The sequence below is a fragment of the Corylus avellana genome, chromosome 6 (assembly GCF_965113065.1).
Source record: "Corylus avellana chromosome 6, dhCorAvel1.hap1.2, whole genome shotgun sequence".
Lineage (NCBI taxonomy): Eukaryota > Viridiplantae > Streptophyta > Magnoliopsida > Fagales > Betulaceae > Corylus > Corylus avellana.
This window is the reverse complement of record NC_142495.1, coordinates 24,183,957-24,196,852: the sequence shown is the minus strand read 5'-3', so window position 1 is coordinate 24,196,852 and position 12,896 is coordinate 24,183,957. Positions and strand designations below refer to the sequence as shown.

At 35.0% G+C, this 12,896-nt stretch overlaps 2 protein-coding genes across 5 annotated transcripts; both read left to right on the top strand.

Annotated features, from left to right (window-relative positions):
- Positions 1 to 1,256: 1,256 nt before the first annotated feature.
- Positions 1,257 to 4,843, top strand: SCPL49 (SERINE CARBOXYPEPTIDASE-LIKE 49). Its single transcript, XM_059600085.2, has 9 exons — positions 1,257 to 1,602; positions 2,148 to 2,316; positions 2,508 to 2,627; positions 2,887 to 3,030; positions 3,105 to 3,255; positions 3,463 to 3,551; positions 3,819 to 4,077; positions 4,198 to 4,331; positions 4,464 to 4,843. The coding sequence occupies exons 1-9, from the start codon at positions 1,283 to 1,285 to the stop codon at positions 4,590 to 4,592; spliced, it is 1,515 nt and encodes a 504-aa protein (XP_059456068.2). The 5' UTR covers positions 1,257 to 1,282; the 3' UTR covers positions 4,593 to 4,843.
- Positions 4,844 to 6,364: 1,521 nt separating this feature from the next.
- On the top strand, positions 6,365 to 11,490 carry LOC132188681 (vacuolar acid trehalase). Of its 4 annotated transcripts, none has more exons than XM_059603202.2 (8): positions 6,365 to 6,596; positions 7,445 to 7,515; positions 7,975 to 8,016; positions 8,300 to 8,341; positions 9,032 to 9,115; positions 10,087 to 10,174; positions 11,043 to 11,140; positions 11,226 to 11,490. In XM_059603202.2, the coding sequence occupies exons 1-8, from the start codon at positions 6,413 to 6,415 to the stop codon at positions 11,250 to 11,252; spliced, it is 636 nt and encodes a 211-aa protein (XP_059459185.2). In that variant the 5' UTR covers positions 6,365 to 6,412; the 3' UTR covers positions 11,253 to 11,490. The 4 variants fall into 4 exon arrangements, with proteins under 4 accessions (XP_059459185.2, XP_059459184.2, XP_059459188.2 ...); XM_059603201.2 differs by having other exon boundaries at positions 7,442 to 7,515; XM_059603205.2 differs by lacking the exon at positions 7,975 to 8,016.
- The last annotated feature ends 1,406 nt before the right edge of the window (positions 11,491 to 12,896 follow it).

Below are 12,896 nucleotides of genomic sequence, written 5' to 3'. Positions count from 1 at the left end.
CATTTGTCGGGGCACCCTTTATGGGACATTGGTAAGAATGAACAGTTCCTTGCCAACGGCTTCAAATATGTATTTTTCAGTGCTTTGTTTTCTCTCCTGTTGCGGCCTCCAAGTTCTTTTGTTGTTGTAGAATTCATCCCAAATAGGCCTTCTCGCGGTTTCTTGTTTTAATCTTGCTGCAAGAGAAAAGCCCGTTGTTGATATTGTCATCATTCCCTTATATATGAAATTTTGCCCATAAGATCAACGTAAATGCAGTCCTTCATTTAAAATCTTACAAATCATTAAAGGTGCTCCATATAAATGAATTAGAATTAGAATCTAATTTTGATTGAATTAGAATTTCTTATTAAGATGAGCTAAAACATTATAAAGAGTAGAGCAGTCGAACTAAATTTTTAGGCCGAAAAATATATATACTTAATTATGTATAAATATTTTAAGAAAAGAATTTTAGTTATATAAATATTTAATCATATTTACACATATATTTTAATTATAAATTCAAATATAAATATTTATAAGGCATGGGACTTAATGACCTTCCTCAATATCCATATGTGATTATGGGTATATAGCTTTTATTATAAATTTCTTATAAATTGATGTGATAGTTTATATAATATTTATCACGTCAGTTATTATAATCTGAACTATTATATGATATTTAACACTTATCATGTTTACAACTTGACGTAACAGTTTATATGACACATGACATGTTATATGACACTTGTAATATTTACAACATGACATAACAATTTATATAACATTTATTATATTAATTACTAAATATAAATTGTCAAGTGACAATTTACATAACATAACACTTATTTTGATTAAATATAAATTATAACAATTACTATACCCCAATTGACTTTCTTTTTCGAAAAGGAAATTCGGGTTCAGCCTTTTCTAGTTTCGAACGCCATGTGATCAGTGGGACCGGAAATCGAACAACTTTTAATCGGTGCTGTACATTCTTTTTAAGGGTAGACCGCTTTACACGTGATCCCACCCACTTTCGGTTCCCTAGGAAACCTCCTTTTTCTTTCTCGCCCGCAACCGCATGCCAAAGCAACTCATCATGTCACCACCATTACCAACCCCGAAAAACCAAGAAAAAGGCTTCCGTCAGCTCCGTTATGTCCGTTCTAAACGCCAGCGGTCCCACAACTAACAGCCCCCGGATCCCATGGACCGTTAGTTGCCGCCACGTTTACTCCCTCTTCCTCTATAAAATATCTTTCTCAGCCCATTTTTTTTCTCTCCCAAAGCAACAATGGAGCGCTCGGTCTCTCTCACTGTTCTATTCGCTTTTCTCTTCCTGTTTACTCTCTCTTCCGCCAAATTCAACGACTATCTGCAACTCGCTCGCTCCAATCTGCCGTCGGTTGAGGCCGAGAAGCTGATCAGAGAGCTGAACTTGTTCCCCAAGAATGACCTCAACGTCATCGACGGCCGAGATTCGTCGCTCCCACCGAAGAACAAGATCGTCGAGAAGCGGTTCGCCTTTCCTAACTTCGTTGGGTCGGGGGTTTCCGTGGATGACTTGGGCCACCACGCTGGCTACTACAATATTGAGCATTCTCACGCCGCTAGGTCAGCTCTCAACCCCTAGAAATTCAAATTCCCTCGTTTTCTTTTTGCAATCTATGTCAAAATTTGAGCGCCAGAGCTTATTTAATTATCAATTTTTTTCTTTTTCTTTCAGCGTAATAAAAACGCTGTTAGTCAATGAGATTTTTTTTTTTTTTTTAATCGCAGTCCTATAATTTCGATTTGTTCAAATTAGACAGTGATTTATATGGATATTTAGCAAATATTGCTTTGTAATTGGTTTTTTATTCAGTGTTAGTGGACCGCCTTCAGAGTTATTAGGGAACTCGCAAATCAAGCTTAGCTAACAGTTTGTAGATTGGTTTTGTTTTAATTTCGGGAATAGCATGTTCATGTGGTGCTTGTTTGTTTCCAATTATAGGCATAATTTTGTTCATAGCATTCTCTCTCTGGTAGGTGAGAATGGATGCACTGTTGATTTTGTCAAATGAATTGGCAGCAAAGTCGCACCGCAAATTTTGTTTGTGTGCGTGTTAGTATCCTGGTCCCTGGTTACTGTTCTTAGTACTCTACGTGTTGTTTTGCAGGATGTTCTACTTTTTCTTTGAATCACGCAACAGCAAGAAAGACCCTATTGTTATCTGGTTGACGGGAGGGCCAGGGTGTAGCAGTGAATTGGCCATGTTCTACGAAAATGGTCCTTTCACTATTGCAAACAACTTGTCCCTTGTGTGGAACGAGTATGGTTGGGACAAGGTATGTTTGTTTGTTAATGTCAATCTGTGTGGTTGAATTGTATCAGTTCAAGTAATAGCAAATACTTAATATTGCATGACAATTTAGTTGGGTGTTTATTTCCTTCGTTTTTGACGTGTAGTCACTGTTAATCTCCTGCAACAATTGTTTATCTATTTACATGAGAACAAAACTTTTTGATGACTCTGCAGGCATCAAACCTTCTCTATGTTGACCAACCTACTGGGACTGGCTTTAGTTATACTTCTGATAAACGTGACATTCGTCACAATGAAGACGGTGTTAGTAATGACCTTTATGACTTCTTGCAGGTATGTCTGTCTATTCTAAATCAATATTGTTATGATGGATATGTAATCCAGTAAAACTTTCCTCAATTGACTGAATTGTGGATTATAATATTGTGAGGACAGGATTTCTAAAATTAACTGGACTTTATATCATTCTAAATTTTGTGAGAAAGAAAAAGATGGCATGTTTCTATTGAGATGAGGGAGAAGGAAAACTGTGTTACTAAATGATTAAGATTTATAACTCTTTTGACTCAGTGGGCTCTTTCTATGATATCAGGCCTTCTTTGCAGAGCATCCTGAATTTGCAGATAATGACTTTTTCATAACTGGAGAATCATATGCCGGGCACTATATCCCTGCTTTTGCTGCTCGAGTCCATCGAGGAAACAAAGCTAATGAAGGAATTCATATAAACCTAAAGGTATGTAGCTGATATAACATAAAGTTATAGTTGTCATTTTAACTTTCTCTGAGCTGAAATTAAATGGTTAACAGGGATTTGCCATTGGCAATGGACTTACCGATCCTGCAATCCAATATAAAGCATACACTGATTATGCGCTGGACATGGGCATAATTACAAAATCTGCACATGATCGCATTAACAAGGTGGTTCCAGTCTGTGAAACAGCAATCAAGCTTTGTGGTAAGTTTGTGTCTGAGATTGGCCCCTAGTCCACTTTTCATGGTTGCTGTCCTACTACTCTGTGTGTGTGTGTGTGTGTCTGTGCATGCATTAATGCGTTAAATTTGTTTTCCCTTGGTGAAAATATGATTTATGTTGATCATTTAACCAATGGCAAATCTGTTGGTTACTGCCACTTCTATGGCTAAACTTTTTTTTTTTCCTCAGGCACCGATGGTACAATCTCTTGCATGGCTTCATATTTTGTTTGCAATACCATATTTAGTAGCATCATGGCCCTTGCTGGTAATATCAATGTAAGAAAACACATGTTCTATTCTTCAGTTAGTGCTTAAGTGAAGCATTGATACTGCAATTTATCATTTCTTAGTAGGACATGTTTTTTGCACAAAAATCATGTGACAATTTTCTTAAATTGATAAAATAAAAAGAATGAATTTTTTCAAATAGGAGAATTTCTAGAAGTTGTGAAAATCGATATTTAACGATGAGGGCTGAAAAAATGGACAAAAAACGTGGGAAGATCGTAAAATTTGATGAGCGTTAATGTTTTTACATTGCAGTATTATGACATTAGAAAGAAGTGTGAGGGGAGCCTCTGTTACGACTTCTCAAACATGGAGAAATTCCTAAACCAGAAATCTGTAAGGGATGCACTGGAAGTTGGGGACTTAGACTTTGTGTCGTGTAGCCCTACAGTGTATCAGGCCATGCTGGTGGACTGGATGAGGAACCTTGAAGTGGGTATTCCTACACTTCTTGAGGATGGAATCAATTTGCTTGTTTATGCTGGAGAATATGATCTCATATGCAATTGGCTTGGTAAGCTTTTAGGCTCAATGGAAAACCAGCATCTTCATAATTACAAATCTCTATTAGAATTACCTATGACATTTGTACTGTTTGTAATTCAAACATGGGGTTATAATTGTGTTTGTGTAGGTAATTCAAGATGGGTTCATGCTATGGAATGGTCTGGTCAGCAAAAGTTTGTGGCATCCCCTGAAGTTCCTTTTGTAGTCGATGGTTCAGAAGCTGGCGTACTGAAAAGCCACGGGGCTCTCACTTTCCTCAAGGTCTCCATCCCTCTCTCTCTCTCTTCTCTCTCATATTCATTCCCAACCATGCACATCTGCATTTCTACCTACCAATGGCCAATGGTTGGTTGCCAGTCTGACATATTTGCATAATATATGTACACTAAACAGGTTCACGATGCGGGTCACATGGTTCCTATGGACCAGCCAGAGGCGGCATTAGAGATGCTGAGGAGGTGGACTCAGGGCAAACTTTCTGATGCCCCATCTAATTCTGGACAATTGGTTGCTGAGATGTGATTGCCTTGATCTTTCTGCGTATATTATTATCTTAGTCTCAGTTGCTGAACTTGGCATCAAAATCAAAGCAAACACTATGGTTTCCTTCGTTTCTCACAATGCTTGTAAATATTTATGTACTTCCCTTTGAAATCAAAAGCAACTCCAGATATATATTGTGGTATCTTGACGGTTTTTGAAGAATTCACACCAATAAACCTATGATGATAACTATGCCAAATATTTTGTATAGATGATACGCTGCTTCTGTATATTCTGTGTGTTTGCAATTTTGTCTATTGCTTGCGTTGTAATTTGACCTGCAAGAGATTTCAACTCCCATTTTGGGGTGTCTAAACGGGAGTGGATATTCATTACCAATTGCCGCTTGCTGCTAAACCCTTATTTCTCACCTCCTTTTCTTCGATTATATGCCTTTAGAGGTACTACCAAGATGAGCGGTTGATTGATTTCATGCTGTAGGAGGTGCTACGGACAGTTGCGCATTAATAGAAAATTTTTGGAAAAAGACTTTGTCCGTAATATTATAAAACAACATTTGAACCATGTGCATACATATTTGCGTCATTCCGTGCAGTGAATTTATTTGTAAGATGAACTACTTCATTGTGTCGATGGCTGCAAATTAAGGTAGCCCAGCAAATGCATGAATTTTGGGGGGTTAGGGTGGATACCCCAGGGCCGGCTCAATGTATTTGGGGCCTTTGGCGAAATTTTGAAGTTGGACCTTATTTTTTTTAATATTTAAATATTAATTAAATAATATTTATTTTAATAATATTATTATATTTTTATAATATTATTATTATTTTCATTCTCATTGCTGTTTCATGACTTTTAAGTTTAACTTTTAACTAGTTACTCAAAAAAATTGATGTGGCATATTTGTTTTTTTTGGATTAATTGGTCTTATTTTACAATGAGCTTATTATATTGGGGCATTATTTTCGAGGCCTTAAATTTTTATGGGAAAAAATTGTGGGCCTTATTTAAAAAAAAAAAAAATTAGGCCTTAAGTTAAAATAAAATGAAAATTTTTTTTAGGCCTTATTAAAATTTTTTTTGGGCCTTATTAAAAAAAATTCTGGGCCTTACTAACTGGGGGCCCTAGGCGACCGCCTCAATGGCCTAGCCATTGAGCCGGCCCTGACATACCCCCCAAAAAAATTTCCTGCAAGATCATGACCGACAAAAGCAATACTAAATCTCCTCAATTTTACCAGTAAATTACTAAATGTGATCCTAACCACTTCAGTTACCATGAAGAGTTCAAGGGGTAGAATATTTTGTTAAGGTGAGAGGCTTACTATTTAGGGCCCGTTTGTAATTGCATTTGAGGGGCCTAAAAGTGCGTTTAATACTTAAAAATTTCATTTGAAAAAAAAAAAAAAATTAAAAGTACTTTTAAAGGTTTAAAAAGCCTAAAAATAGCAAAAACGCATTTTTGGCAAAAGCTTAAAAATAAAGCTTTTGCCAAAAAAACGCCTTTTTGACTTAAAAGTTTTACTTCTCAAATGCAATCCAAGGATACTCTTCTAAAGTAATATCTAATCATATAAATTTGAGATTTATCTTCACAATCTTTCTTGTTAGACTTTGAGGGGATCGGAATTTGGAAGCATCCTCTGTCCAAAATTATGACAGACGACAGTCGTCTACTACATACCTGGACTGGACGACTTGTTTGTGAAGTTATCACGACATGCGCCGTTTATCACAGATTTCACATATACAACGGTGGTCTACACTCAATAAACCTTATCACTATAACATAACAAGAAGTTCGTTGTACTGCGGATGATCGACAAGACTGAACTCTCATGGCATCTGCGCTTGGGTTCTCACCAAAACATTCTCTCTACTCTCGTGCGTTTTGGGTTCCTTCAGTTTCTATAAACCCTTTTGTGACTTCACATGTCTCAACAGTTCCATCATCATCCTCAAACAACATCCATCAGCTGAAGCTCAAGCATCCCCAACGACCACGAGCGTCTTCTTCTGAAGGTGGGCTGAACCCTTCTTAGTTTCTTGTCTTTATTCTCTCTCAGTTTCATCGTCAGATGGCATTTTGGGTGATGGGTGTGTGTTAAACTTAGTGTTAAAACTCTTAGTGATGTTCAATTTTACATTTCTTGGTTGTTCGCAAATTCAGTTTTAGTTGGAGGTCTAATGGCTTGCTGTCGCTGTTGTTTAGTGTTATGTTTGGAAACAATACAAGTATACTGAGACAATTAAATTTGTGGTTTTTTTTGTTTCTTTAATGGAAAAAAGAAAGAAAACGAAAAACACAAAAGTTTCTCCGAGATAAAAGAGGTCAGATAAAAGAACTAATTGCAGTTGAACTTGTTGTCATGTGCTCTGTAGGAGCTAGGAAGATAAAAGAGTTTTGGTTTGGGGAGCAGAAGGATTTAATCAAATCAGTCTTTTAGATCAAAGATTTTAGATGTCAATCAGAAAAGAAAAGATTCAAGATGTCAGAGCTGGCACATGTCACGGGTTTGGGTCACTGAAGGATCGATAGGCTAGATTAAAGTATCTTGGTATTATATTTAGGTATAATGTTAAGTTATTGAATATTAATAAGTAAGTGGAGCCGGGTTTAACCAAATCACAGTATCCAACTTTCTTAGAGTTTTTAGATCAATGGTTAGGCCTTTTAACACATATACTACAGTTGGATTTGTGAAATAATGTAGAGGTGCAGAAACATTTGAATGTTACTCTGCTTGTTTCTTGGCGAGCCACTTTCATTAAAGCATGGTTGTGATTTATTTACTTAAAGTTTCAGTCTTATCTTATTGACACTTCTATAACTGTTTTGTTTCTGGATAATTATCTTCATCTAACAGCAGTCCCTAGTGACTTAATTGAAGATTCCAAATTTGTTCCTTTGACTGCTGATGATCCCAAATATGGTCCACCTGTAAGTTCTGGTTAGTTTCGTTCCAATTGTCAAAAGTTATATATATATATATTTCTTTCTATGTGATGTCAGAAACTGCACATGATCTTGTTATTTTCTACTTTTAGACATTTTAGATACATGACCTTTTGCTAAATGTATCGGATTTAAGATACAAGTTTCTGAAATATAGAATCTCCTTTTATATTGAGTTTTTTAGTCATAAATTTTCGGTCTTTCAAAGAAAATTGTTATTACTTATGGATCTTGTATCCGCGACCAGAACTTGTGGCTGGGGCAAATCATAAACATTGTCCTGAAAGCAGAGATTAATGACTTATGTTTTTGATGAAGTACATGGGAACTTACCCAAAAAAGAAACAGATGGGATCATGTCCTAGATCTTACTAACTGTAGATGATTCAAACTTCGGGTTTTTTTTGTTGTTTTTTTTTTGTTTTTTCCCCTTTTTTGTGGCAGGCTTTATTGTTATTGGGATTTGAAGTGGAGGAGGCCACTAAGGTAATTTTTAATCTGTTAAAGTTGCTTGTCATCTCTTTTTTGCCCCCCTTTGGCCATCCAACTTCAGCTGTCATTTCTAACCCAACCAAATGCATGAAAATGCAACACGAAAGTCATTCATTCTTCTGTTAAGGCCATTTCTGTTTGCCATATGTTGATAAAGATTGGCACATATATGATCTTTTCTTTATTCTCATTTTAGTTATAGTTGTTTTTTGAATAGATCATTTAGCTTATGTGTCTCTGCACAAATTACAATGATTTTGGCGTCTTCTTTATGCAGATACAACAACTTTTGAAAGACTTGGATGGTGAATTCCTGGAGGTAATATTTATATCATATCTTTGTGTTCATTTTCCTTGAAGCACTAAAAGAAAAAGCCTGATGAAGGGACTTTGCCCGGTAGGGGCAACCCAAAAATTGTGAAATCATTTTTTTCTTTATGCTAAACTTTTTCCTAGGGTATCCTGCTCTTGGCTTAAAATTTTATTGGAAATTTCACTCTGACTCTCTATACAAAATCTGCTAAAATGTAATAATTTTTCTTTTGGTAAGTCTATGAACTGTAATAAAAAACTCTGGAGGATATTGAGTACCATAACCCCATGCTAAAACATTACTGTTATAATTTTGTTTTGTTTTGTTTTTTTCCAATTTTAGTTGTTGGGGTTGTTGTCATGCTTTTAGTTATTACATTTTTATTCTTTTGAGGGGAGGAAGCTTAGCATGGATGAGCAAATTGTTTAAAGATTGGCTAATAGGAGGATCCTGAGGTGCAGAGTTTTTGACAATGGATAGTATTTACTTTTTCTTTAGATATTGCTTTGTAGTGTCTCTTCAGGCCAATACTAGTGTACACCATTTCAGGTGGTAAGACTCGTATTTCTTTATATTCTCCTCCATCAGAGTAAAACTTCTCTGTCATGATGGTTGTCGTGAGTGGTAGGAAATACAGATCCACTTTGTCCAAACATGCTTCTATCTCTACTATGAGTCTAATGTGCATTATTGTAGGTTATTTTTTGTACTGAATACATGATTACTCGTCCCCTCTGGGAAGCAGTGCATACAAAGCAACCCCATTTGGAAGCAGTAAAGGTTGAATTCTTCAACTTGCTAGTTACTTATTCTTTCTTGTTCAGAATCCTTTCAATTCTTCATATCTTGCCATTGACATTTTACGGTGGAGAGATCTTTTTTAATACTCTTTGATGAGCTTGTGGAAGGCAGACTATTGAATGTCTGGAATTCTATAGAAAGGTGAACTATTCAATAATGTTTAATAGCATTTGATTCAAATATATCATGTTCTTCTAGCATCTAAATGAACCCATCTTTTCTCTTAGAACTCTGACAAAGATAAAGTCATCTTAGGATCTTAGTAGATTATTTCTGTATTCAATTTGTTGGATATTTTGATTAGGGCTGGCTCCATATATTTTAAGGCCTAAGGCAACAAATTTAAGTGAGGCTTTTTTAATATTTTCATATTAAATAAATAATAATTATTCTAATTTTATATATATATTATTTAAATTACGCTATGAATTGTTGTTTATTTTTCTTATTTTTAAAATGCATTTAAAGTTTGACTTTATGAGGAAATTAATGTTGTTTTTTTCATTAATTAAAAAATTGCTTCTTTTTTTTTTTCCCCTCTTTCTCTCAAGGGTGCTTTTAGTACCATTTTGAAGAGTTTTATTTCTTAAGGAGGCCTTATATTTTTGGGGGCCATAGGCGACCGCCTTAACTGCCTAGCCTTTGAGCTATCCCTAATTTTGATGTATCAAGTTGGACAATACAATTCACTTAATAATTTTTTGATGTTTCTCATATTTTTGGTAGCCTCAAACTCCAAAACATATGAACACTCAGTACTTCATGCAAATCAACCGAATAATTGATGCAGTTAAAGCAGTCTACCCATTTGACAATAAGGCAATACTTCTTAGAAAGAGAAGGCAGTGCTCTAGGGGCTAATGAATGAAGGATCATCTCAGATGATAAGACTTGTTAAGTTCTATCTTGTATTCCAATGGTGCATGTAATTAGTGTATTCTGTTCTGCAGATAGCTAAGTCCCTGCCACGGATTTGTTTCCTATCTGGTCTTAGTGGAGAGGAGATGATAATGTTTATTGATGCTTTTCCAGAAACTGGTATGAAATTTTTCTTTATCCTAATAGAAAGTCAGTGAACTTCTCATTTGGCTTGACTAGGAGTCATTATGGAGAAATTTGACTCCACCTGAAGGGCTTCCTGAAATTTTTAAGTTTTTTTTGTTCTTCTCTTTTTGTTGTTGTTGTCTTTCTTTCTCAGCTGAATTTTAAGTTCTAGAAACTCTTATCTCAATACTTTAATATCAGAGAAAGTAATCAGTTAAAATTTTTAGAAATTTTACTATGGAAAGAATGGCAGATCATGCTTCATTCAATACAAAAGGATGTTGAATGTGGAACTTGTTCCCAACATTATTGCCTGGGTATATGTAGAACAGAGATCCATCTCAACAGTTTGTACTTGCATTTAAGTCATATGGGTGGAATTGTAGTGGTTTTCTTGTATGGGTGTGCTGCCAAACTTCTGCTATGTTTGTTTATGTTTTTGCTTTCTCGTTTTGAAGACAAATACATTAACAAACAACTTAAAACAAAAAAATATTTGTCACCTTTAAGTCACATCAAAACATTTTTTTTTTTTAAAAAAAAAGACAAAAAATATCCCCAATACGCAGTAAAAAACATACCCCAATCATTTTGCCATATATAGATGAAGATAGTTGTTTCCACACACACCCCTACTCTTTCTACACCTTAAAGTGGACTCTTCAGTCTTCCCAATGGGTGGCCCCCTTTGCTTATTTCTATCAAGGACAATTAATGATGAAGAACCTCATTTCCAATATTGTTGCTTCTTCTTTTAATCAATTATCAAGGTCATGTTAGAAATACTTGTTGAGCTGGATAGAACCATCAAATTTAATCAATTTGTATTAAGCATCAAATATAAAACTATCCTTTTATGCAGGACTAGAACCAGCTGTCTTTGCAGCTCTTGTTCCCAACAGTGCTGACAAACCAGTGCAGGAGTTGATAGAGGAGATAATGGGTGACCATGAAATGCTGGTAAAAGAAGTTCCCTGCTATCTATGTGAATTTCTATGTACTCATCTTATCATCTTACCCATGCTATACTTTTAATTTCATGCAGACGGCAAAGCAACCCAGCTCAACCTAGGCATATGCAAAAGTATTGCTTCTCTTCATGAGACATTTTGTGGCAAAAAGATCATCTACTTTCCCTTGAAAATTACATTACTTCTGTACTACTGTAAACAAATGCATATTTTAGATTTGTGCATTTGAAGTATGTAGATGTGAAGGGCATGGGGAATATGAATGTAAGTGGAACCACACAGGAAGATTTGGGGCATAAAATGGAACCAAAAAAGAAAAGGATATCGCATTCAAACGCATGTACATACATTGATCTGCAAAAATCTTACAGTTAACACCACCCAACACAACCAAAACCCTAAATTCTCACTCATCCTCATCACCACTCGTCTGTAAAATAGCTTGCTTTCTTGGCCTTCTTCGTCTTCTGCATATCCCCATCGCTGCCTCCCCTTGTCAACAAGCCACTGGTCTGCCCCACTATCCACCACCAACGCCCAATTCTCATCACCGAACCCTAAAGCCTCCTCATCAGTAAGAAGCTGGCTTCCATACCTAAAACAATAAATAAAATTTTTTCTCAAAATAAGCATGTTAATAATTTGTATTTTTTGAAAACGCAAAACACTCTTGAGGCATTCTATACACCATCCTTTTATTCCCAAAGCTAATGTGGCGCGATCCCCTCACTAAAAAATTCATTTCCGTGCACCATATGCTATGGGTGAATACACTACATCTTTAGAGGATAAAAAGATGGTGTATAACATTATTCAACACTCTTAAAGTTGGCCAAATAGTTTGACTAATGCTATACGTCACTATATTATTTCCTCATTATCTTTCAAAGCTGATGTGACGTGATTCTTCATAATAATTGGTTCATAATAATTTTGTTTTTCGGTGAAAGGACCATGCCACATCAACTTTGAGGATTATGAGATGATACATAGAATTATTCAAATAATTTTCTTAAAGTGGATCTCACATACGATACTTTTTAAATGTAGACCCGATCAAAATCACTTCTCAACTTTCTATCATATAAAAAACTATTTCAAATCAAAACAGGAAAAAAAAAATAAAAAAAAAAAGCTTAACAGTATAACCGCACTTTGTGAGTGAAAATAAGATCTGTTTCCCCTCTTCCATTTAAATGCGTAAAAACAATAGTGAAAATAATTGTAATATTATGGTAATCAAATCAATATTAAAATTGAAAAAAAAAAAAAAAGAAAGAAAAAAAGGATTTCAATATTGCAAAAAAGAATAATCTACAAACAATTTTGCAAGTTTTGTTATTGTACCAGCAGCCACAAAAGTATTTAAATGACACCCATCCAGTCTAAGCAAAGCATCAGCATTCACAAAAAAGTTCTTTTTACTATGGGTAAAGTCTAAGTAACCGCCTCAAATTATCACTTTAATGACAATCTACTCCTCAAATTATTAATTGTGACAATTTACCCTCCAAATTACAAAAACAATGACAATATACCCTCAATTTTAACAAAATGATGAAATTACCCTTATTAAAATAAAAACAAAAATACTAAAATTTATTTATTTTTTCAAAATTTTAAGGGTATTTTTGTCTTATTGAAAATTATATAGAGATAATTTCATCATTTTTTTTAACATTGGGGGTACATTGTCATTGTTTTGATAGTTTATGGAGAAAATTATCGTAATTGATAGTTTGAGG

Coding starts and splice junctions, on each gene's coding strand:
- SCPL49 (XM_059600085.2), top strand. CDS start 1,283: ATGGAGCGCTCGGTCTCTCTCACTGTTCTATTCGCTTTTCTCTTCCTG. Junction 3,552..3,818: donor CCCTTGCTGGTAATATCAAT/GTAAGAAAACAC, acceptor TTTACATTGCAG/TATTATGACATTAGAAAGAA. Junction 4,332..4,463: donor GGGCTCTCACTTTCCTCAAG/GTCTCCATCCCT, acceptor TACACTAAACAG/GTTCACGATGCGGGTCACAT.
- LOC132188681 (XM_059603201.2), top strand. CDS start 6,413: ATGGCATCTGCGCTTGGGTTCTCACCAAAACATTCTCTCTACTCTCGT. Junction 7,516..7,974: donor ATCCCAAATATGGTCCACCT/GTAAGTTCTGGT, acceptor TTTTTGTGGCAG/GCTTTATTGTTATTGGGATT. Junction 10,175..11,042: donor TGATGCTTTTCCAGAAACTG/GTATGAAATTTT, acceptor CCTTTTATGCAG/GACTAGAACCAGCTGTCTTT.